Below are 24,786 nucleotides of genomic sequence, written 5' to 3'. Positions count from 1 at the left end.
CATGTTGTTTCAGAGCACAAAGGAGACTATTTGATTTATAAATGAAAGCTGGCAAGCTAAGGAGATACTGACAGAAACTATTGCTGTAGTTATCATGGAATGTGACATTCTTGCATCCAGTATGTATTTTTTGGAAATGAATGTAGGACAAAATCTCACATGATTATGTAGGCTGAAAGCATTTTTTAAATATCATTAACAAAAAAGTGGATGAAATGGAACTGATTGACATAATTTATTTAACTTCTCCAAAGCTTTTGACAATACTTCTACCCAGAGGCTGCTGAATGAAACATAATTTTAGGGAAGCACCAAAAAATGTTATGAGTTTAGAAGTGAGAAAGAAGACATGACAACTGTCTGAAGGATGTCTTGTCAACAAGTTAGTGCACAGAATCACCGCTACATTGATCAAAGGAATAGAAAGAACAGATCAGAAAACTAGAGCATCTCTCTTACTTTGACTATGGAAATGAAGTCTGAGAAGTAATAGGGATATTGTCAAGAAAAGCGTGTAATGTGGCTGTAGAGTGCGGCTATGGAGTGTGCCTGAAACCCACTTACTTGCAGGAGAAAGATGGAAATAAAACAAAACCAAACACAACAAAGATGGAAATGAAGCCAGCTCAAAGGTTCCTTGTAAATATGATTTCTTCACTTTCTTTGGCTGTCATTTCAGCTAAGTGAGTTACAGAATACCTGAAACTCTAGCACTTGAGATCTAATACCATAGTATTAATAGGTTCTTGAGATATCACTAATTTATTGCAAAAACACGCCAAATAACCTATACTGAATATTTTTACCTTAAAAACTGCTGTAGCTGTTTTTGATGAGTTTGCTTTTGTAATGTGGCAGCTCCAAGTTCATAGAAGGTGCATCTCCTCCTTGCAGCCCTCACCATTGTTGTAGTCCTGACTTGAATTCAAATGGCGACTAGAAATGCTAGCTATTTGGAATGTTTAGCAATTATCCATTGCTTTTGATTTACCTTTATATAATGATTTTTTTTTTTTTTAATTCACGTTTGCCTTTCCTTCCTTGTTAAAAATTTATTATTGATAAAAAATATTATTAAAACCATCCATGTTATCAGGGAAGAGTGAATGTCATAGGCTCTGGCATGCTGATATATGGACCCTGATAAACAGGACAGATAGATTTGTATTCAGGATAGACTTTAGGAGAAATTCTTGATTTGATTGTATTTTGTATTTCTAAACACCTGATGAACAGCCACCGTATGATTATGGCTAAGAATTAAGGTATGTTTGTGTTAATTAAAAATTACTTCAGTATAAGCTCATGCAAGCACTGTAAGAACAACTCCAAGTGTAAATGGGTATTCTTACAAGCTTCTTAGACACAGGAGATATATAAGAAATGAGATGTATGTGACAAATTATAAATTATCTATAGCTTGTATTGTCAAGATATTTTGAAAAGTAGCAATGTGAATTGGTACAAGCAATTTAGACTTTATTTCAAAAAACATGCAGTGGCGAAGGTAATGTTAAGATGCAATTTACAAGCTTAGTATTAAGCTGTATGACAGTTCCAATTCATCTGATACTAGGCTTAGAAGCATGAAATAAAAGACATTCATGAAAATTAAGATTTCTTTACTTTTGCAGTGAAATTGCTTAAAATGGAAAAAAGAAGTGTGAGAACATGTCCTGTTTGTTTGCTTACAAAAGGGGTTATTTGGGGGGATTTTAGGTTCTCACTTTTCTTTATATGATTTAAGCTAAATTGAAATAGAAAACAAAGTATTTTAAATAGTCTTCTCTTCTCGATAACTTTTTAAAGAAGTTCTAGCTAGGGTGACTTGGATAATCTGACAGTAAAAGTCTTTTTAAATAAAAAAATAATTTCATATGACCTTATCCTGAAGCTTTTTCATTAGCTGAGTTTTCTGGCATTCTTTGGCTACCTGTCCCCTTTTAAGTGTTACGTTATAAGGCACTGAATGGTGCAGATAGTCAAATTCAGTCAGTGGCTCTCACTAGCAATATCCCTACTGCAATAATTAGTAATCATTAATACAATTCCATTTCCCTCCTTTTTGCATATAATAAATATTAATAAATCTTACAACTTCTTATATTGAATATTATATCAAACATTGTAAATTACTTTTTCATTCTAATGGCCACAGCCCTATTGAATGAATATCTAAGCAGCATCAATACTTGGACTCATTCTGAATGTAGACTTGTGATAATTTGTAGAGCAAAGACAAGATCTTCAGAGTCTTCAAGATAGTTTCAATGCTAGTTCTTAAAACTAGTTTTCAAAATGTTAAGTTGAAACAATAGTTCTCTGTACTTGCAACAATATCCAACTTTAGCCTGTTAGAGAGGAAAAGTATCACATCCTGTGATGAAATGTCTTCAGGCTTTGCCGAGGTTTTGTTTCTGGCTGCCTTCCTTTATTATGTGTTTCCACACAACTTCAGAAAATCCAGATGGAACAAAAAACCTAAAACTGACAGCAGGATGGGCATATCCTCTGAGTGAGAATGGCATCCTCATCCAAAGGATGTTTCCAATTATTGGAAACATTCAGGTAACACAGATCAATTATTTCTTCCCTGTCTGTACCTCTGCATTATGTACACGCTATGAAGCTTAAATGACATATTTCAATGCCCATCTATAGACAGTCTTTTTGGCCACCCGGTGACTAGATTTGCTCAGAACAAAATTAGTGACAAAACTCCTTTTGACATCAGCACAAGATCAATTTTATGTATCCTTGAGGACATACACATTTCGTTTTCTCTTTCTGGAGATGCGCTGATGAAAACAAATTGTTCTGTATCTTTTTTTAATATGACAAACATAGAATAGGAACTGCATACATTGCAGTTTTACTAAACGTTACTGCAAACAGCAGAAGGATTAACTGAAGCAGAACACTACTGTAAAAGAATGAAAGAAGAAACATTCTCTTGTAAAGTGTACCACTTTCTCTTTTGACTTTTCCTCAATCTTTGTTTCTGTGACAAAACATTTGACTCATAAATAATAAGAGTGTAAGGTGATATGTTTTCCTCATTTACCCTTTTTAGAAGTGTGTTGTTGCAAATGAATAAGGGTTAGATGTTCATGTTGTACCAATTGTTGAACAGAAAGTTTCAAAACCCAGTCATAGATCCATGGGTGAGATTATAGTACTGATCCTTGCCCTTATAAACTGATAAAATTTTCCATTATTTTATATTTACTTGACTGGGAAAACAAATAGCTGACACAAAAAAAAAAAAAAAATCCACAAATAAAAGTACGCAAACAAGCTTTAGTATTATTAAATTGCCTTCAAGAAAAGTATTGACAACTGTATGAAATGAGCAGTCCTAAGTATGCAGAAGCAGGCTTTCAGAAAAAGAACTTGGATTAATAAATTTTAAGGTTGGAAAGGAAGACTAAAATCACTTAACCTGTCCTTTTGGGGTAATGTAGACAAAAAATATCTTGCCAGTAGTGTGTGCATGAAACACTCAACTGCTGTTTTGAGCTCTAAATTTGATTCCTAGAATAATATCCAGTGCTGATTTAGACAACTGGGACTAACACAGTATATGTGTCTATGTAAAACTTGAGTATCTAAATTCTAGCCCACATTTATTTTGCTTCAGCTTTCAATTAGTAGGATCAAGGCTCCCAGCTCTCCATAGCAGAGTTGTAAACAACGATCTGGTCTCAAACGTATACTGTGAAAAGCTGATGCCTGAAAAGGCCAGCAGTGATACCACAAAACTGAGGCAATCTAGCCACTTCTTTCTTAAAATAGAGCATTAGCAAATGCTTATGATCCCAGCACCTGTACTAACAGGCAGTTGTTGAATTAAAATTCTTTGCTTTTACTGTGAATTTCTTTATGTACATAGCTATGTAGTAAAAGCCTTCCAGTCAGCAATTTTGAAGTGTGTTGCAGCACCTTGAATCTGTGGATACCAGATTCAAGGGAGATGAAGTGAATACAGTCCTCTGAGTTTTCATTGCTTGTTTTTCATAAGAGCAACATGGAACTTCTAAAATCAGACTATTCACTGATTTCATTCTCTCTCTCTCTCTCTCTTTTTTTTTTTTTTTTTTTTTTTTTTGGTACTTATGAAATTACAATCCAGTAAATAAATTGTGAAAAGCTGTTTCTGACAACTGTACTTAATTCTGAAAATAATGGTCATGATGTTTGTCCTGGCTCAAACACCACGAGAGACAATTATGTTCCCCTGTTTTTATTCTTTCTGCTTGGGACTTGTCTAATTATCATCACTTCATAAGCCTGTTTCATTAAATACTAAATATTAAATTTTTCAGTGTAAAGCATACCACTGCATTCAATCTACAGAGTAAACAACACACTGGAAAATGTGGTGTTCTGCAACAAAGCTGTTGCACATTTGAGTTATTTTCCAAAAGAAAATGAATTCAAGTAGAAGGGTATCTTTGTGCAATTAACCTTGTGTAGCAGTGAAATTTATAACAGAAGTTAATTGTCCTTCCTGGGAGAGGGTGGTGTGGGAAGTGTCAGATAGTTACACGTAGGTGTTCAAGTGCTTTGGGAAGGCATTGCTGCAGGGACAAAGTAGTGACTACATCCCATATGATCATTACTGCCACGGAGGATAGTGTACAAGTTTTTTTTTTTAGCTTGGGCTGTAGCGATCTAGCTCCCAGTTATTTTTGAAAGCCACTGTATGATTTATTTTGCAGAAGGTTTCAGCATACTCTCCTCTCAGTGCTATATCGCTTTTGTAAATACATAAATCATAAATAATTACTGAGGTAGAGAGTGACTCTCTACATACTTATGTCCCGTCCCTAGTCCAGTGAATAACTTGTTATTGCAAGCTTCTGTCCCTACTTCAGGCTTCTTTGTCCTTTTTTATCCTCAAGTCAAATCATGCACTAGATGAAGATTAGATTTAGGTCTAGTTTAAAGCCTCAAATGTTAGTCATTTTCTAGTAAATCTTTTTCTAGGGCACATTTATTTTTATTGTTTTTCATATCAGCAAAGTTCACCATATTTTTGCAATTGATGGGGGAAAAAAAGGAATTTTATAATTTTGCTTGAACTTCGATCATTGTAAAAAGAGCAAGCATAACTTGCTTATAACTCAAAGAATAATTAATATTTTCAAAGTATGTTATCAGAATGGGCTAATAACAAATTGTTGTGCACCTTTAACAAGAAGCTAATTTCCTTGGAAGTTATTTCTACCACAGCTAATTGTAAAACTAAGGGTTTGAGTAGAGACATCTTTCCAAGAAATACTGACATGGTTTCTGTTACCAAGTCCTAACCTAAACTACGAGAGAATATCCAGATCCATTTAAATTATTTTGTATTAAATGTAGGGGTTTTCTAAGGGGTGGTCTGCTGCTTGTAGTTCAAGGGTATAATGAACAGTTCTCAGAACCAAAACCAAACTGATTTCAGAATTCACACAGCTCCTGGCCTTCTTTCTAAAGTACAAGAGATGTGAGAGAACATGAATTACATAGATGAAGAAAAGGTTCTGTTCACAGTACAGGAATTGAACTCATACACATCTTGTACCCCATGAACAGGGTCAGAGATGGAAGCTGAAGTACCCAAAAAAGCTTTAATAGCCATTACAGCAGATGTAGTCTGAAGGAGACCAAAGAACTGTGATAATGTTCTAAACAAAACAAAACACAAACACTGAAATGAGCTGTTCTGGGTATAAGTGAAATAGGTAGAATCTATATAGCAAAATTTGTGGGATAAGACTTGGGATACAGAGAATTACTGAAGCTTTATTTCAGTGTTATAGACTGATAAATTTAATAAGTAACTTGAATAAGAACTGTATTGCCCACATTCTGGGTTTCCTCTCTGTAAGGACTCCGCACTTATACACAAGTCTGTTCTTTTCAAGTAGAGAAGACCGAAAGAGCACAGAAGGCAGGACACGGCAGGAACCTAGTGAAAAGAGTATTTTTAAATTGCCTAATTGGCATCTTGCAGTGGTAGGGGAGGGAGATGACATCAGCATTATAAAAAGTGTATTATTACCAAAACACAATGGATGGTAGAATGCAGGAAAGGACCTGAGACATTAGGTAGGGCAGAGAATTTTGCAGTGCTGGTTTGACATTGTGGTCAAAAGCGGGAGGAGAAATCCAGTGGAGGACATAAAGAAAATATGTTAAGATCTACCTAAAAAATATTGTTAACAAAATGAATCAAGGGGTCATATATGTTTGAAAAATTCTTGATATGTAACAGACTGATCAAAACATGTTGCGGTGCTGTATTTTACACGTTCAGATCTCTATTTACTATGTCATGGCTGGCATGAATGACCATGTTGTTGAGTTATTGGTGTAAGAAGAGGTTAATCATTGTGAATGGAAACAACAGTACTTTCTTCACAAAATATTACAACGGTAACTGTGATTGCAGTGTCCCAGTGATGTTTTGTGAGGTTTGTCTTCCCATTTTATTATTTAAGTACCTTACTGAATTGCAGAATTTGTCATGATGACAACAAAGCGAACAGATAGTTTTATTCGCTGGCCATTAAAGAAAGAAATTTCAGTCATGTTCAGATGGGATGGTACAAATGCTAACTCAGGGAATAGGAAGGATGATAATTGTGGTGGAGCATAAAGGAAACATATGCTTGGTTGTAGTACTCACAAGAGATTCTTTGCCAAGAAATTTAGCTAATGTCTATGTGACACAAGGCAATGCTGTGCAGAGATGTAGGTGCTAACTCCAAATGATGTAACTGCAGTTACCAGGAGCAAAATAGCTGTATTGATCGTTATCTGATGTAGGTATCAGTGAATTTAGGAAGCAGGATATATTACTTCAGTGAAGTGCTGAGTTAACGCAATAGCAGTGTTTCCTAATTCTGAAGTATTTCATACAGTTCTTGAATGTACTATTTGGTAGTTGTTCCTTAGTCACATTAGAAAAAAAAAAATCTTTGAAAGAGGAAACATTCAAAAGAATATTCTGCACAGGGGAAGACGTATTAGGGCAAGACTACAGTTCTGACACTAGTCCTGTCAAGTGTGTTGTGTTCCATGATTCAGATACCAGAGGAGTAGCTTTTTGGCTTTCTCAGTTCTTCACCATCACTGCAACTGCATGTAACCATGTCTTCTGCTGAACCTAAATGCTGAAATAAGACTCCTGAATGGTAGAGAAAAATGCCACAGTGGTCCAGAAAATATCTGTATCAGACTTTTTGTTGATAGTCTGAGCTTCTCCTCCATTTTGACACTTTAATGGCTTCCATTGTTACAGTACCTGAGCATTCACAACTACTAATAAGTTTATCTTTACGATGCATGAAAGATAAGAAAGGGAAATCTTTCTTGTCTCCTCTCTCTTTTATGTAGCGAATCCACAGAAAGGGAGGAACATGTGCAAGTGATGGAACAATGATAGGATAGTATTAGCTGTCAACTCAGTTTCATCTCACCCATTTGAATCCAAGCTGACTATGGTTGATGTCAGAACAAATATTCAGTTGCCTAGTGCATAAAGAAATAAAAATATTTCACAGAAGCTAATGCTACCATCTTACGATTCAGGAAATAAAGAAGTTAAATACCAGAATTGTAGGGCTCAAGCCACCTGATGTAGTTACATTATAACAGGACTGTGAGAGTGAGAGCTTGTTAGGAAGATGGTTCTGTAGGTGTAGCAACTCTCATACTCTTATATCCAAAATTCTTCCATCAATCGAATGTCAGCAAAAGGGTTTTGCCATAAAATTGAGAATTCATTGAATATAAATTTTTCACAGGGAAGATCCACCAGTGGTAATTGGAGCTCAAAATCACTAATTGAACTTCTGGTAATAAAGTGGTATTTTAACATTTACAGAAAGGCATGGCTGCAATGGAGCTTTGGATCTTCTGCTGGATCATCACAAAATTAGATGCATTTTAATATAGGAAAATTTGCTCGTGGATGCCAGATATTCCTGAGCCAATGCAAAAGGACTTCCCAGAGACGAAGTACTTTTTCCAATCTGATTTCTTAATATGAGGCTCGTCTAAATATGAAAAAGTAATCTTCTTTAAGCCTCATTTTAACTACAAACAGGAAATTAGGGGCAAATATTCACCCAAAGGACATAGTTTAATTACCTTAAGACAAACGGTTTAAAATGACTTGAAGAATATATAGAGCATGATATTTTAAATCTCTCTTAGAGTTCATTTTTCTGCATGATAACTTGGCTTAATTACTTAGATTTAGTTTTACATCTGTAAAAGCAACCCAGTTAATTTTAAACGTATCAGCTTTCACTGTGCCAGAAATGGATAAAATCTGGGGCAGTGTGGCTGTCAAAAAAAAATCATTGCCTCTCTCTTTCTCGTGTTCCTAAATCAGTCTGGACCACAGCTAACTCTGGAGACAGACTTTTCAAAGTTTATTTCTTTTTTTTCAAAATCTACTTCGCTGAAGCTACCAGGGGCCACAGGGTGCAGGGCAGGATTTCAGAAAGCGTGTATTTATTTAAATCATTTTGCTTCCAAAGTTAGAAAAGAACAGAGTGCTGCACCAATGCTGTGCCCCTCAGCAAAGAATTTCCACCCTCGAGGTTTTTCTGCACACTTGAGCATACACAGATGGCAAGTTTCCAAGCTTGGTCATTCTCTGGCAGACATTAGTGTTTCTGGTATACTGAACTTGCTGACATAAATCATATAATCAGAGGCTGAAAATATTTTGAAGCTTGGGAAGTGTATATGGTGCACATGCTTCCACATATGCACAAATTACTCATTTCTCCCATACACAATGTGCATATGTTTATAAATGGTTTGCTTAAGCACATTTCTATGTACATTTCATTTATATATGTTCTTTAGTTTGTTCTTCAAATATCTCACAAAGTAGTAATATGTGTAGGGTTCTGAGACACAATGTAAAACCCAGCAGTGATGACAGCATGTGTAATCATGCTCTAGTTCAGCAGTTCCACAGGAAACAGTTACAGAGAGAGGCTTGTGCTTGTGTCCTGGTTTTTCTGCAAAAGAGCTACCAGATATAGGAGACACATAGACCCTTAATTTGCAATGACAGCTAGGTGACTATCCATGTATGCTGAGATGTGATTACCTGTTCCAGGCTTCAACTTCTCTTTCATTGCTCTGAATCAGCAAAATAAATAAATAAATAGAAATGAAAGTGATTGTAATTATTTCCATCCCACGTCTCATTTTCCTTGCATAGAAATGTTTCTTGGGATTATATAAGCATATGCATTCATGGAGCCAAATAAAGATTTGGGAACTACGCAGCAAAACACCAGAAAACTCCCAAATTACAAACAAAACCTATGATCTCGAGGGTCCCACAAAGAGCTGCCTGTGTTCTTTGTTTGATTTGAAAAGTTACTTAAACATCATGAAGTTTGGCTCCTGCTGACACTCAGAGCTGTCTGATTTCTTCTTCCCACCCCCAGCTGATCGTGCCGAAGAAACCAGAAGTACCCTGAAAAGCCAGTGTAGCAGTCACGTTGAAAGCACATCTAACATGTTCCTGCAAGACTGCACTCATGACTGCTGTATTTTTAGAACAATTGAGAGATAATTGAGAATGTATTGGTGGACAATCAGTGGGAAACCTCAACTCAGTGTCCTCTACAAAAAACAGCAACTTCAAACTCACATTTATAACTTGTGGGGAGAAGGGCTATGCTCAGATATGGACAAGGCTAGGTTCAAGTGAAACTATCCCTGCCAAATTTGTATTACTTTGCTGCCAAAAATGTGAGATATAAGGCATCAGATGGCACATAAAATGGGATATAAATGAGATCCTGAGCCTCTGGTGGAGAAGTGAGAGCATGTGGGGGAGGTGGTGGCTAACAGTCTCTATTCCTGGAAATATTTCAGGGAAGGCAGTGTGGGAATTTTATTTTTACTTTACTTTTTAAGGATTATTTAATGCAAAACTGCATAGAGGAGAGCAAGCACCACTACCACAAAAATGAGAGCAGCCAGTCAGCCTGCTTTTTGCCAAAAGAGATGCAAGTGCCTTCACTGAGGAGAAGATTCGCAGAGCTGGGTGGAGGTTCAGATCATGCCTTTGCTTACCATTTGCTATTGATAAGATCTGATTGACCCTAAGAGTTGCTGGCAGGACTGCAGGACCCACTTTTCTTAGAGGGAAGAGGGGCAATTAAAGGGGAATATGTAATTGAAAGTCCTTTGAACTCAGCATTCAGAGCTAAAGAAAGAAATAAGCAAAACGATGAAAAAGCCCAAACCAAAACCTCACATTGGACAGATATATGATAGCACAGAGACTTTAGAAATGGATTATGAGTGACACTTTCATCAGTGTATTGGTAAGTCACAGCCTGTAGCTAAAGTTCATGTCAGCGTGCAATGCTGTAGCAAAAATCTTTTTATAACCAAATCAAGAGAAAAATTTATATAATGCTGTTCCATGGGGAATTTTTTCTGTGACAGTTGACAGCCATTAGGCTTGTTTGATGCTAATGAGGACAGACAGCTATATAAGCTATTTCCTTCACCCGCAACTATTTAACTTCTAAATTTGTGCTCAAAAAAAAAAAAACAAAAAAAAACCAAACCAAACCAAAACAAACAAACAAAAAAAAAACAGCTTCAGCTGCTTTTTCTGGTTTATCTTCATTTCTCTGACTAATCTGAAAGTCATTTTAATGTTTTTCATAGGCATAGTAGATTCCCTAAACAGACAAGTGAGACAATGAAGACATGGATGAAATCAGCATTTTCTGCCACAGGATGCTGTCCTGTCCTGTCCAAATAAGGTCCACAGCCTTCTCTTAACGTTTAGTACTTCTGTCTCACTAAAGCCAGTCTTGTATTTTTCTTCTTTTTTTAGAACACACACACACGCTTATTAACATAACAAGGTTGACACTTAAGTACTATGCTTACACAGAATTATCATAAATAATATTATAATATATACAGATATATGTGTACCAGATAAAAGTCCAGATAAAGTAAAGACTTAAACATCCTTCTCAAAATAACCAGTAGGTGGGTGATGGGTATCACTGGGGTGAGAATAGCAGAGATTTAAAGTACATATCTGAACAAGGCAAAGAAGAGACTTGAAGTAGGATTGCATTTTCTTTTTACCCAACTTCTCCCTTATCCTACCATCTTGCCACAATTAGCTTTGCTTTGATACAGATAACTAGTTTCTAAAATAAAGGTTATTTGGAGATGCAAATTCAAAGCACTTCATGTTATCTTGCTGTCTTCCTTTTTTCCGCTGATAAAATCACAACGGCAATGACCACAACATGGCCAAAGTTATTACTTTACTCAATATGACTGATTGCTGCCACTGGCCTAATTTTATAAAAGTAAGTACATAATTTTTACATGCATTTTATGCACTAAATTAGCAGTAAAAAGGGTACATCTGGCATTTTTCATAGCAGGTGTTCAAAGAAAGTGATCTTGGGGTGGGAAAGTGCGAGGGGGTTCTGTCTGCTGTCCTCTGAATTTCCTTCTCTCTAGAATAGAGCCCCTGCTTGGGGCTGGGAGCTTAACTGAGTCACTAGAGTGGAAAGAGCCATGTCTTGTACACAAAGAGGCTGCTTTCTATGGGAGATTTTGTCTGTCACTTAGACTTAGGGACATCAAGATGGAAGTGCTACACTGGTTTGTTCATTATGGTTTACCATCTGTATTTTTGTGTTCTCTAAACTTCCCTGCATTGGGATGAATTATGTCTCCTGAAGTGTATATGAAAAAGTTTTCTAGTTAGGATGATTTTCCATTATAGCAATTTATTCAAATGTCAAAGAATGTGACTTCTTTCAGCCTTCCACTAGAGTTCTTAAGGTAGTTCATAGCAGTAGGTCTAATAATGATGAAACATCAATATAAAGTCCATAAGAGAAATGTATTTTAACACAAAGAAACCATTTTCAGCTTATTTTTTCAATTGATTCTTAAGAAACTCTTGTAATAGTAATATTCTTTAATAGCAAGTTTTAACCAGACAATAACTTGCTAGACTAGACCTTTAGCTATCCCAAATCAGCTTTATCCTGACATAGAGTTTATCTAGGCTGGGGTGCCATAGATGGAGGGGAGGAGCTTTTATTTTTAATAAAATTAAATAATAAATAATTATTATAATAAATAATTTTTATTATTTATTTAATAAACCTTTTATTATTTGTATCATACCACTTTTCTTGAGATCAAGGTAGCTCTCTGTCTGGACAGCAACCACATTAAAAGCATTAAAACACACTGTTTCCATAGGATTTTGATTTTTTTTCCTGTATTTATTTATTTGTTTCAGTATTAACTTCTTTTAAAAAATACAGGGAAACCCTTATAAGTCAGTGTTAGAAGGTGAAAAGATATATACTGTTTCCAGTGATGGAATTTTCATCTCTAGAAGTACTGTAGCCAACATAACAGAGTACCTAGCAATTATTCTAATACTTGAATGGTATAAACCATGTAAATATTTTTAATGGAATGGCAATCAATGTCTAGAAGTTTATAGACACAATTTTTTTTCTGGGGTTCTCTACTCATGTTCGTATCTCAGTAGTAGCCTTAGTTTATGGGCCATGGCTGTGTATACATATCAGTTGTCATGTCAGCACCTGAAACCAAATAAACAGTATTCTAAAATATTAAACTAAATAATTGCTAGGTGGCAGGAAGGATACAGGAATAAATTAAACTGTGTTCAGAAATGAAGTCCTCTGCTAAACAGCAGAGTACTTGCAGATCATCTCGGCTATTACATTTTCTCCCTTTTAAAATGTAATTTAACAGTAACATTTTTTCCTCTGGTATTTTGTGACTTAGCTATTGTCTTGATAAGATGTAATGTTAAAAGATTTTTAAGAAGTTGCTGGTTCAATAAATGTCAATGTATGCATCTGTTTACATACTCCCTGTCCAATATCGTGATACCTGTTACTATTGTCTTGTTGTCTTCAGAAGTGGCATTTGACTTAGTAAAGTCAGGTTTTGATGGTAGGCTTACTGACACATGGCTAAACAGAATTTTAAACACAGATTTTATGTGTTCATGGAAATATCAGATTGATTTTTTTTTAATAATGCTGTTTACAGATCTGTTAAATTTGAACACCAGTCCAAAGTCTTGTATATTCCAACTTCATTACTCCAAAGAAGGAGTTTTTCAGAAACAACAGTCATACCTTCCTATTTCCTAGAATATAGGTGGGGCCCTCATTTCTTTCCTTGAAAACATAAACTACGATCAGACTCTGAGGGCAGGGATGCCATGCACAGACTGTAAAAATAAGGTGTAGAAAGCAGTGAAGAAGTAAAGAAATATAAGATACATGCTGTATAACACTAGCAAAGGCTAAGGGTGGGGTGGGGAGATGAAGGGAAAGAAGGACACCTGAGCAACATAACCAAAAAGATCTGAAACAAGACAAATGCGGTTTTTAATTTTATTAACTTAATAAAAATATATCAAATACAGTGTGAAATATCTGTTGTAGAAGAGAAATTCATAGTCTTTAGGAATTTAGATTTTTATTTGCCTGCTCGTATACTATCTAACGGCAGACTATGATGATATCAAATGTCTGCTCATTAATCTCATGTAGTCAAATTTCAGTATATTTTTCTTTTCTCTCTTTTGGTCTTTTTATTGATGGAGAACAACATATTTAACAAGATGCTTAACATTTGAGTTGTAGTCTTAGAGTTATAATTCTCTCTAAATCTTTTTTTTTTTTTTTTCCCCCCCGAGTAGAATTGTGATGCTGGATAGGAGTGTCTAAAATTCAGAGCTTTGAATAGCTGTTATAAGGAGGCTTAAAAAAATTAATAAATCTGATCAACATCAACCTTGCCTGACCTTGCCTCAAGGATTAATTCCTCCAGAAATTAGGCTAGTGAAATTCTGTTTTATGCTGTTCAGGATCTTACACTGCTCTCATCCACATAATATTTCAGTACCTTCCAAGTTCAACATTATAATCAGAAGGATGAATGTGATTTTCTTTCTTGCTTTCTCCTCCTGTAGGGAAATAATGTGCACGAGTACTTCAAATGTACGTAGTAGTGTTAATGTTACATGTGTATTATACAGATATGCGCTACTAAAGGCAAGTTGAAAATATATGACTTCCACTTGGAGGAAAAGGTGATGAGTACCACAGTGGTTCTTGGATCCTATGACTTTGAGAAAACTATCTTCTCCATTGATTAAAGGCTATCAAAAAATGTTATATTTATTTTTTGTTCAAAAACAAAAGGAAGCTCAAGTTCATCAATGAAGAAGGTGGGGGGGTCTTTGAGTGCGAGCAAAGATAAGGCAGAGTAAGAAACATCTGTTATCTCCATTGATTAAAGGAAATGTACAGGAAGTTGGAGAAACACACTTGGATTTCCCATTGGACAAAATAATTTCCAACAAAATGAACCTGTTAACATAAACTGTTGTCAGAGGAATGTCAAAACTCAATAGATAATGCTAGTCTATAAATTGACAGAGGAGTGAAAGAACAAATGATGATTGATGACAAAATAACAGTTTTTTTAACATTGAAGTTTACGACTTGCTGTAGTAGCATGTAGCTTTATATATGGACTTAGTGTATGTTTCCCCTGTTTCAAGGTCATGTGTTTTTAAAAATGCCCTTTTGTAGGAATTTTTAGTTGCTTACTTGCCCTGGAGTATGTATGTTTAAGCCATTTCTTAATACATTTTTACTACGTCTTTTCTAGCTACTCCTTTTTCTCAGTTATTCCCACCAACCTGGTCGCATCGGTGAAATCTATTTTCTATATGAAATTAAATCCTATGGAAATGAGGTATGCCATATGTATTCTTTATCCTCTACAGAAAAGGATCTCCTTGTCCTCTGGGCATCAAATTGCCAGTTTATCTAACTCCACGGGCTCAGCTTTACTACTGCATCTTGTTTTTGCAATGAAGGAAAAACAGCTGCACTACTGTAGCAGCTCTAATAAGACATGTGAACACCAGGGTCTCCTTTCCAATTCTAGACAGACGCCCCAGCCACTTCCTCTGCAAGACAAATCTTCCCTCAAGAACTAAGAAGGCTTTCTGTAGGAAAAGCATTCAAAAAGACTATAGAAATGTCACAAAATACATACTTTCTCAATAATGTAAAACAACTTCCAAGAACTCCAGTCCTCTTATCCTTCCAAAGAGAGTCAATGAAAATCCTCAAACAGAACAGATACTATCTGGAGAAAACAATTATTTCTTGGGAATTTCATTTTGAAATTCCAAAAGGTGTTGAATTGTATCATTGGGACTACCAACACTCTGCAATTAAAGATGCTCTAGTGCTGAATGAATCTGTCCAGCACATAGAATCAGTCATATTTGCCATGAAGAGAATGTACCTTGGTTACTTAGGCTATCATAAGAAACAAAAGGCCATCTGTGCTCTTCTTGTACCATATGTAGTACCAAGTTATGCACACTGTTACAGCGAGACACCATTAGTAATTGAGAACTTGTCAGTAATTCAACCATTATCAACTGCTTGTTGAATTCATCACAGTTAAGTACTTACATAAGCAGTTAGGAATATGGTTTAAGTCCTTGACAACATTATCTCTTGTATGTACTTATATATACCTACACACACTCCCTTTGACTCTCACATAATCTTTTTAGCATTACTGAGAAATGTTCTGGATTTCTACAGAAAATGCAAATAATGTTATATTCTCTAAAGTACATCTTCACTTTGTAACTACAGGCAAAAGGTAAAAGTTAGCTTTCAGTGAACTTGGTGAATGAATACCTAAAACATAATTTGAGTCATCTAGCCTATCTTAAAACAAAAGGTCTAAGAAACCAAATGTAACCGCAACACTAAAGTTTTCAGAGGTATATACTAAATGACTTACTGTGATGATTAGCCCCTTTTCCTGGAAATATTTAACCAGGGGTATGGCATTCTGCTTGAAATTCATTAGTCTTCTTTGAGTAGCTTTCAGGTTATCATCAGGTCTCCCTTGCTGTTCAGCACGCTTCAGTAACCTTTCTTTGAGCCTTTGATTGGAACATGCCAGAAACACCACCAAATCTGGGGTACAGATCTGTGGAAAAAAACAATGTAAAAACTCTGTGATTAATTGCTCAGCACAACAGGACTCAGCAATTCCACTACTAGATGAGACTCAGACATGCAACATTTGCATAAAGTAGAACTTAAGTAATTAATTTTCTATTGTTTCTTTTTGGGGATTCACCAGTGGGCAAATCTGTAAAACAAATAGCCAGATTAAAAAAATAAATAAATAAAAATTCTGCATAGCTGGATTTCTGTCACTTGAGGTAATACAACCTGAAACACTGGCCTTTTTCCCTGGCAGTCTAAGTACAGAAAAGTTCTTCTGAAGTCAAAAGAAACAAATAAAGCTTTTCAGATTTGGGGTGGTGGTTATTAGTCATTGGTTGCAAAGTAGGGCACTGGCAGAGTAGGACATGGAAGAAGAAGGAAGTGGCTAAAAAGCAGGACCATTTTCAATCCGCAAAGGACACTCTGATAAGAAGTACTGGCAAGTAGGATGGTGGCCTCTTTATCATTACAGAAAACCAGATTTTAAAGAAAATGAAATTACATTTTATGCACATTGTAGAGAATTATAGACCTGAGGACAGAAACTACAACCTGAACCCCAAAATACTAATTTTGGTAATTTTTCAATTCCATTAGATTTTGAAACAACTAACCTTGTAATCTAAGGTGTTTTTTCATTCGTTTGTTTTTTAATAACTGTCAGTGGGAGAGAAGCTATCTCCTCTCTCTCCTAAATCCAAAACAGGTACCACAACTTTATAAAAGCAGAATAATTCTCCCACTTTTCAGCCTATTTTAATTGACAGGGTTATTTTGTCCTTTCATGGGATGAATTAATTATGACAGTTAATCTTATTACCACAAAATAGCTTTAAGGTACATAATTATTCATGTGAAAGACTATGAAAGTAAGTTTGTGTTAGACTTTCATGCAATGTGGGCTTTATTAAAAGTAGCTCCGTTAAATGAGGGTTGCTTCGTTAGCAGTAGAAACATAATGAGAAATCAGATATTGGAAGTTTAAAGAGCATACAGTAGTAAAGAAATCCAGATTTTGGCATAGCTGTTAAGCACTGCTACAAGAGAATACAAAAGAATTCAAAGCCTGTTAGGTATGGAACACAATCTCATGAAAGGGAATGACTGATGCACGTTGCAGAGGACTGCGCGAGGTGTTTCATGTTGCAGTGTGAATATCCAGCTGATTGGAACTTCCAAATATGAATTAGAAAATTTCGGAAATTGTAACTGTAAATCAGGGATCTAGAAAAGTGATGGACAAAAGTCATTTGTATGAGTGAGTAGTTTTATTTAGTATTTCCATTTCTGCTGATTCCAATAGCTGAGAAGAAAGATGGTAAGAAATCTTCAGATGCCCCAAGCTAGAGCTGCCTTCTCCCCACTTTAAATACTCACTCCCAAATATCTTCTGGACTACCATCCACAACATACTTAGGTGCACGAAGTCATACCAGACCTCCTCAGGAGTAGAAACTAGGCTTTAGCACATCACAGAACTTTTCATATAGCATCAAACCCTACATGGAGTACTTACAATAAATGAATCTCCCATAAAATTAGTAGCCCAAAAGAAAAAAGAGAAGGAAGCAAATGGAAGATTTCCTTCTTTTTGACACAGACACGAGACTGCACCTTTCCATGGTCAGTCTTAGTTCTTTAAAGAAACTGTGGCTGAATAAGTGCAGCCTCACTGCAAGGGAAGGATGTGAAAGCCACTGTGACCCCACCAGGCGTGGGGTTTCTCACCTGTTTAGTTCCACTAAACTGGGCAGGCTTCAGCAGTCAGTTCCTTTTTAAGAAAAAGTGAAAGCATACCCTGGGCTGAATTCTTTAAGATTCTCATTGTAAAATGAGGATAATAATGAGGTACAGCACAGTAAATGCTTTGAGAAATTAATTAATTAGGCTTTTAATTACTCCCTATTGCTTTTTAAAATGGAAAGGTCTCTACAGGAGTTAAGTATTGTTGTTCTTATTTTTTGACTAGTAACAGTAACAAAACAAAAGACAGTATCAGAATCTTAAGAACTAAAGCTATTTATTCTGACACGAGCTTTTGTAATTTGAAATACATTTCATTCACTGAAATAAAATGCAATGGAAAATAATGGTTTAAAAGTCGTAGTTCATGAAACTTAGTTTCAAAGGAAGTATTGTCAAAAAGGTTTTCTGAAGTGGAAGAAAATGTAATTCAAGCGTATTTGAGGTAGGAATACAAAATAGATTCATGATTATGTGATGCCTCTATGAACTCCTCTCCTACCTACAGAATACTCTTCATCATCAGAAAGTATCTTGAGACCATTTAATAAACACATCTCTACTTAGTTTTAGATGTATGAAAGGGTAATATCTCTTCTACATCCACAGGTCTACAGACATAATAGCACTTACTATATTTCTCTGACATGCATTTATAACCTTCAGGGTAAACCCTTGAAATGCTATTGATATTTCATTCCTGATTTCATGAAACACTGCTTCCATTTACCTCAACTGCACCCACCTGCAAAACACGCTTATAAATAAGGTGGAATGTAACAGCCTGGTGTGAATGCATGGATGTCTGAGGTTATTCCTGTGCTAGTATAGATAGCTTGCTATGTAAATATGAGTACATGTTGCTCTTTTTCTAGCAATGGAAATGATTTTTTATGACTTATCTGAAAACAAAGTTATATTTTTTTTTTTTAAACTCAGAATAACTGGTGTTGATTTTAATGACTAGGAACTGCTTTTTTTCTTAAACCTGGCTTATATAAATGGTTCTCTGTGTAGGGAACCAGCACCGATAGAACTGGATTCCTTCATGCTGATTTTTCTTAACACACTTACATTATGTTGAAGGTAGAGGGTCTTACTCATATCTAAGGGAACCAAATTTAACCACTTACTAATTGGGATTTGGCAGAAGGGAAAATCTTGGCCTATGGGAACAGGTAGGTTTCTGTTTTTTCACAACTTTCTGAAATTTAACTGAGACAAAAAGCATATGGCATCAACTTAAAATAACGCTGGTGGGTAGGAAATGTTCAATCCTCTCGTTCTTTTAGAATAGTATTTACTAGTAAGGAAAACTTACTCTCTGTGGGTCTAAATCTCCTTCCTAAAGCAGTACAAAGAGTAATTCCATTCAAGTCAGTGCTCAAGTCCATTCAAGTGGTCTTATTGATGGAAAGCAGTGTAAGTAGAAAGATACTCATCTCTCTGGGGATATGTTCTACATCTCCTCTTGTTACTGAGAGTAGTGTGGTTGTTTGCTATAAATTAGGTGATTACGCTCTCTGTCATTATTCCTCATTAGGCAAAAGATGAACATGCGTTGTTTCTTAATTCCTGGTATGTTCTGTTAGATACTCATGAGAAAACTTAACCGACAGTTAACAAACAATCATCATTAATTCAACAGTGCATTCTATTCCAATTGGTAAAGGTTACCAGCAAGTTTATGTCCATTGTAAGGGCGCTCTCCATTGTAATTACTGATTTGATTTTTATAATTCCATCTCTGCTGGGTTACTATACTGTTTTAATAGTTTTTTTTCTTTTAAAAGACCAAAGTCGTGTATTGTATTGTCAAAGAATGAATCCTGAAAATAGGATTTTTTCTGGTAACCACTTCTGAACCATATTCATGCTGTCTGACAATAAGCTCACAGCAAATTGCCCAGACTAGGTGATTAGGCCCTGTAGTAATTGATTAAGAGGCAGGTGCCTTTAGGAAGGACTAATGCAGTATTTCCCCTGTGTAAGAAAGCTAACCAAAAGGAATCCCTAGCTGTAAATACTAATGTTAATGCTACAAAGAGAGTTTGAAGCAGATCCCAGGTTCAGAACTGCTCAGCAGGCGTCTTAATCCTTTCTGAATACAGAATATTAGGTCCGTTCCTGAGAGGTAAGGACCAACAGTGGATGAGCTCCCATTTGGCTAGTAGGGAAGAATCTTTACCCAGAAAAATAGTAAACATGTGATTTTACCCAGCAGGAAGAAATTTGAACCGTTGCTTGCTTTCCCCAAGAGAGTGTTTTAGCTACCAGGAGAGAAAACAGACAATGATAAGACCATTCTACAAGGCTTCCCGTTCAGACTTGACTTTAAGAAAGCAATTTAAAGCTCACAGGGCCAAAGAGAATGAATGAAAGGAAACACAGCAATGCAGCCTGCTGTTATGGTACACTCCTACCCCTCGTACAGATGACTGGGTACATTTGGAGGAAGGGAAATAGAAATTGAAGAAGGAATGCAATGAAGAAGACGTATAGACGATGATGTGGAAAAAACATATTTGCTGGAACAAAAGCCTATTGCAAAGGACAGATTCTCTCCCCTTCAGGTGATTATCAGAAGGGTTTCATTCCTTTCATTAGTTGTTCTGAAGCTCATGTTCTTGAACAGTGACAAAGCAGATTTTCTATGAGAAGCTCTTTGCTGAGCATGAGCTTGGCTGTTGGACCTGCCATATCCGGGTTGGCCACAAACACCTATGTTAAGCTTTTGAGGTGACTTAGCAGGCATCATTTCTGCTTGGAGGTTTAAGTGTCAGACTTGGAGGAATAGTGCTACTTTCCTGACGCTGTGAGAGGAGAAGTCAGCTCTTCCAAACAGCCTATACTGTTCCTTCTACACAGCCTGTTTTACTTCAGCACAATTATTTTACACAGTAATTTCCATAAGGAATATATCTGGGAGTTAAAAAGTAAACTTGAGTCACAGCTGAGATAATTTCTACAAAAATATTTTATTAGTAGTAATCATTAATTTTACCAGTTCCCCATTTTATTTCACTGTTAGTGAACCTCACAATTAATATGTTTTAAGCAAACTTCATCTCTACTTACTTATTCTACTAAAATGAATGGTGTTAATGGTGGTGAAGAAATTACTGAAATCAGAAGGAAAGTTATGCATGAATGACTGAAAATGGAAAAACAAACAAACAAAAAAAAACATTCCACAAAGCAGTAATTGAAATTAACTGGTAAATACTGAAGTGAGAAATCGTTTCTCCTGGGATGAGAGAAACTTATCACCATGTGAGAGATTACACACAAAGTCAAACTGCTGCTGCTTCTTCACAAGTCATTTGAGTTCAATACACCAGTCAGAGACATTTCATTGCTGTGCTACCAGAGAGGAAGAGATTTAGCATGCTTGAGCATGCTGGTACTGTAGGTGACTTGCTGAATTTCAAGCTGACAGGTTAATGGTAAGTAAACCATTTTCTCCTTGGCATTTTCGAAAGTGTGCTTGGAATCTAAACACCTTTCTTGTATTTGCACTCAGCAGAGATAATGGATACCTTAGAAGTGTCTGCTTCAGGGTAGCTATATGTACAGGCTCAAACTGAAAAGATAAATAAATAAAACAGTATTAAAGCAGCACTACTACCAATCAGAATGAATTTTAAAATTATCAGAATCCAGCAATTATCAGGCATTTAAAACAAATACATAATCTGTAAGTTCTGTTTGCTTCTAAGACATTAAAATTCATGTTTTCTTTTTTTTTTTTTTCCTTCATAACCATGAGCACTTGAAACTTTGTTTTAAAGCGAGAGCTGAGATTCTCATAATTGTGTGACTTTTATGTTTTCATGTGACTTTAAGTTTTTATGAACAGTACCACTATCATAAACGTTGGCAGTATTGATTCTGCTTTCTGGAATTAACAAACGGGAGACTCAAATTCTGGCAAGAATTAAAATCTGACAAGAATCCAAAACTTTCAGTGAGAGAAGTTATATGTTATATATTCACAGAATCATAGAATATCTTGAGTTGGAAGGGACCCACAACGATCATCGAGTCCAAATCCTTCAGTCTTCAAAGGTATAATTAAAAGAAAAAAGATACAGGCTTGGTTTCAACTCAGATCAGAATTTCACATAAAATTAGGTTAACTTCTCCAATACTCATGGCTATGAGATCTCACAGGCTAAAATGAGTAACTGACCATTAAGAAATGAAACTGGTGTAAGTATGGCAGAGCTGCTGCTGGCTGCTAAACACTGCTGAAAATCTGAAAACATCACTGATGATAGTCTTAAGACTATTTTTCTGCTTGAAATATATGGATGATAGGAACAGTGATATTAACAAAACTCAATAAAATAGAAAAAATAATGTTTTAATTCAAATGTAAAATTCCTCAGATGTGTAAAGTGCTTTTCATCCACTTACTGACATTATTGCTTGAAAGCAGGGTTTGTTCCTTCTGGTTTCTAGATCTGAGCAGGAAGAAAAATATTGTGTTTCTGTGAGTATTGCAAATGAAACATTGGTTTATCCTAGGCGCTTTAGTCATTGGGATGCGATGTGTTTTTAATACAGTTCTGCCTAGCAACACTTGGAGTACTGACTGGCCAAATGGGAGCCTGGCAACATAATAAGAAAGGAATCATAATCTTTTAACTATACGTATGTTTGGGAATGTTAGCATAAGTTGGTTCGCTTTGACTCATTTATCTAAGAATAACATTTTTTTCCAGAGAAAAGTTTAGCTTCTGGATTAGTTAACGGGATAAAAATGTGCTGGTAGTACCAAGAGCAATTACAAGTGAAGTTCAACAAGAATTCTTTATAATTGTGTGTTTCTGTACTAGATATTATATAGGACAAGTATTGTAACTAGAGTTCAGACATATAAGTTTTCATTTACCTTTTTCAGAAACCAAAGAGACGATGAAAGCTCAAATAATGTCGGGTCTCAATAACAGCTGTCAGCCATAAAACTGAAGGAATCATTTGAGCATAAATAGTTTCTGTTAAAGATGCCTGCAGACACCGTACAGTCAGAATCTGTGTGTGCTTGCAGAAGAAACCACGCACCTTAGCTGACCTTCCCCTTTTCCGCTCACTATTCATATGGTGAGCCATTTCCAATATAAATTAGTTTATCTTCACAGTAACTCAGCCCAGTTCTTAATAGTGAAATCAATGTAATAATATGTACAAAATAGTTCGGTAAATAGAGTTCAAGGAATTATAGTGCTCAGGAGCAAGTTGGATGTTATGCCCTTCATGCTTCACCTTTCAGTTCTTTAGCATCCACTATCCACAACATGCATTGGTGGAAAATGGGGAGACGGCGTGGCTTAGACCACAAATATATGGAACAACATACAAGTAACATAACAATATAAACTACTTATGATTAATAAAGACCAGATGTGTTCTCTTGAATTATAATTATGTTCGGTTTTGGCAGCCTGCTTTGTTTATAGACCTCCTATGCTCATGTCTCTGTTTGAGCCTTAGCTACTCTCTCAATATCTTGTATTACTCAGCTCTAGTTCCATGCAGTGCAATAACTTGTCCTTCACATTCTCCCCTGCAATTTATTTTTGGTATTGTTGCATATATTTGTGGAGATCTTTTCTGTCTGTGTAAACAAGGGCAAAGGAGAAAGGCTATACAGTGGAAAATGATACTTGTAAAAGAATACTTCTTTGCTTATTTCAAGCTTTCATAGGATTACTAATGAATACGCATCCCAACACACTCAAATGACAAAGAATAAGTGAATAGTCACCCTTGTCCCTGCTGCTCATTCCTCCCACTGAGAGGAGGGGAGGAATTTCCTATTCCTATTTCCTATATGGCTGAAAGAACTGAGAAGGCCAACTTTCTCTGTTTAACTATATACAAATTTCCATCATTATTTTAATGTACATCATAAATTCCAAAAGTGTTCTAGCTGCTTTACAGAACAAATAATAATGTAAAATCACTGTTCTAAAGGATACAATTTCATTTTGGAACCCCTGTAACCAAAACAATCAGCTGCAAAGGGATCATGCAATGAGGGAAAAGTTAAATCAGTAATAACTCCTACTTCATCTGTCTGTGTATCTTTTGACACTTCCCCTAAATGTAACCTTTAAAATGGCTTGTGTCATACAAATGCATCTGCTGTTTTCAGGTACATAGCATGCAAAGGTCTTAAAGTATGTGTCTGTATCAAAACTGATGATAACAATAATAAGAATCAATTTTTATTCACAACTTTTTATCAGCACATTTCAGTACTCTACAGGGGATGTCTTTGTATGAATAAGGCCTATTAATTACTAAATAAAGGGATTTGACTATTTGCATTTTGTAAGATTTCACTATTTTCTTCGGAAGGATGTCCCATTGCTTAATAGTTCTAATTAGAAAAAGTGTCTTACTATTTAATCAAAATTTTCGTTTCTAAAATTTCAATCAATTATTTTTCATCTTGTCACTTTTGTCTAATGAGACCAATTCTGTACCTTCCTCATTATAAATTATGAATGGCTTCTACACACTGCTAGCAAAAAAGCTATAGCATTTCTAAACTGTGGAAAACAAACACAGCATCTTTAATTGCAGTCCTACACAAATTATCACAACAGTTAATCAATGAATTCTCCACAACTCAATTGCATTTCCCATTGAGGGATCTCCGTGTTGCTCAGAAATACTAGCATGTTTAATGTAAATAATCTGACATGCCATGGATTACTGTCAGCCTCATCCTGTGAGGGAAGACAAGTACCACATCTGCTGATAGTTCCTTTGCCTTATTACAAGACATCATCATGTAAATAGCATTATGGTTTACTAATCAGGATTTTAAAGAAACAGTAATCGTTTTATTTCTGTAAAATATAAAGCTAATATGAAATACTGGATTAAAAAGGTGTTGTACATT

General features: G+C 35.7%; 1 protein-coding gene across 1 annotated transcript in view; it reads right to left on the bottom strand.

Annotated features, from left to right (window-relative positions):
- Positions 1–24,786, bottom strand: part of AK5 (adenylate kinase 5) — a 94,528-nt gene that overhangs the window by 58,161 nt on the left and 11,581 nt on the right. The window contains exon 6 of the mRNA XM_032192516.1: positions 15,913–16,104. Within this exon, the coding sequence (XP_032048407.1) occupies positions 15,913–16,104 (192 nt within the window). The remainder of the gene's footprint in view (positions 1–15,912; positions 16,105–24,786) is intronic.

Source organism: Aythya fuligula, chromosome 8, assembly GCF_009819795.1.
Source record: "Aythya fuligula isolate bAytFul2 chromosome 8, bAytFul2.pri, whole genome shotgun sequence".
Lineage (NCBI taxonomy): Eukaryota > Metazoa > Chordata > Aves > Anseriformes > Anatidae > Aythya > Aythya fuligula.
This window is presented reverse-complemented; position numbering and strand designations above follow the sequence as displayed.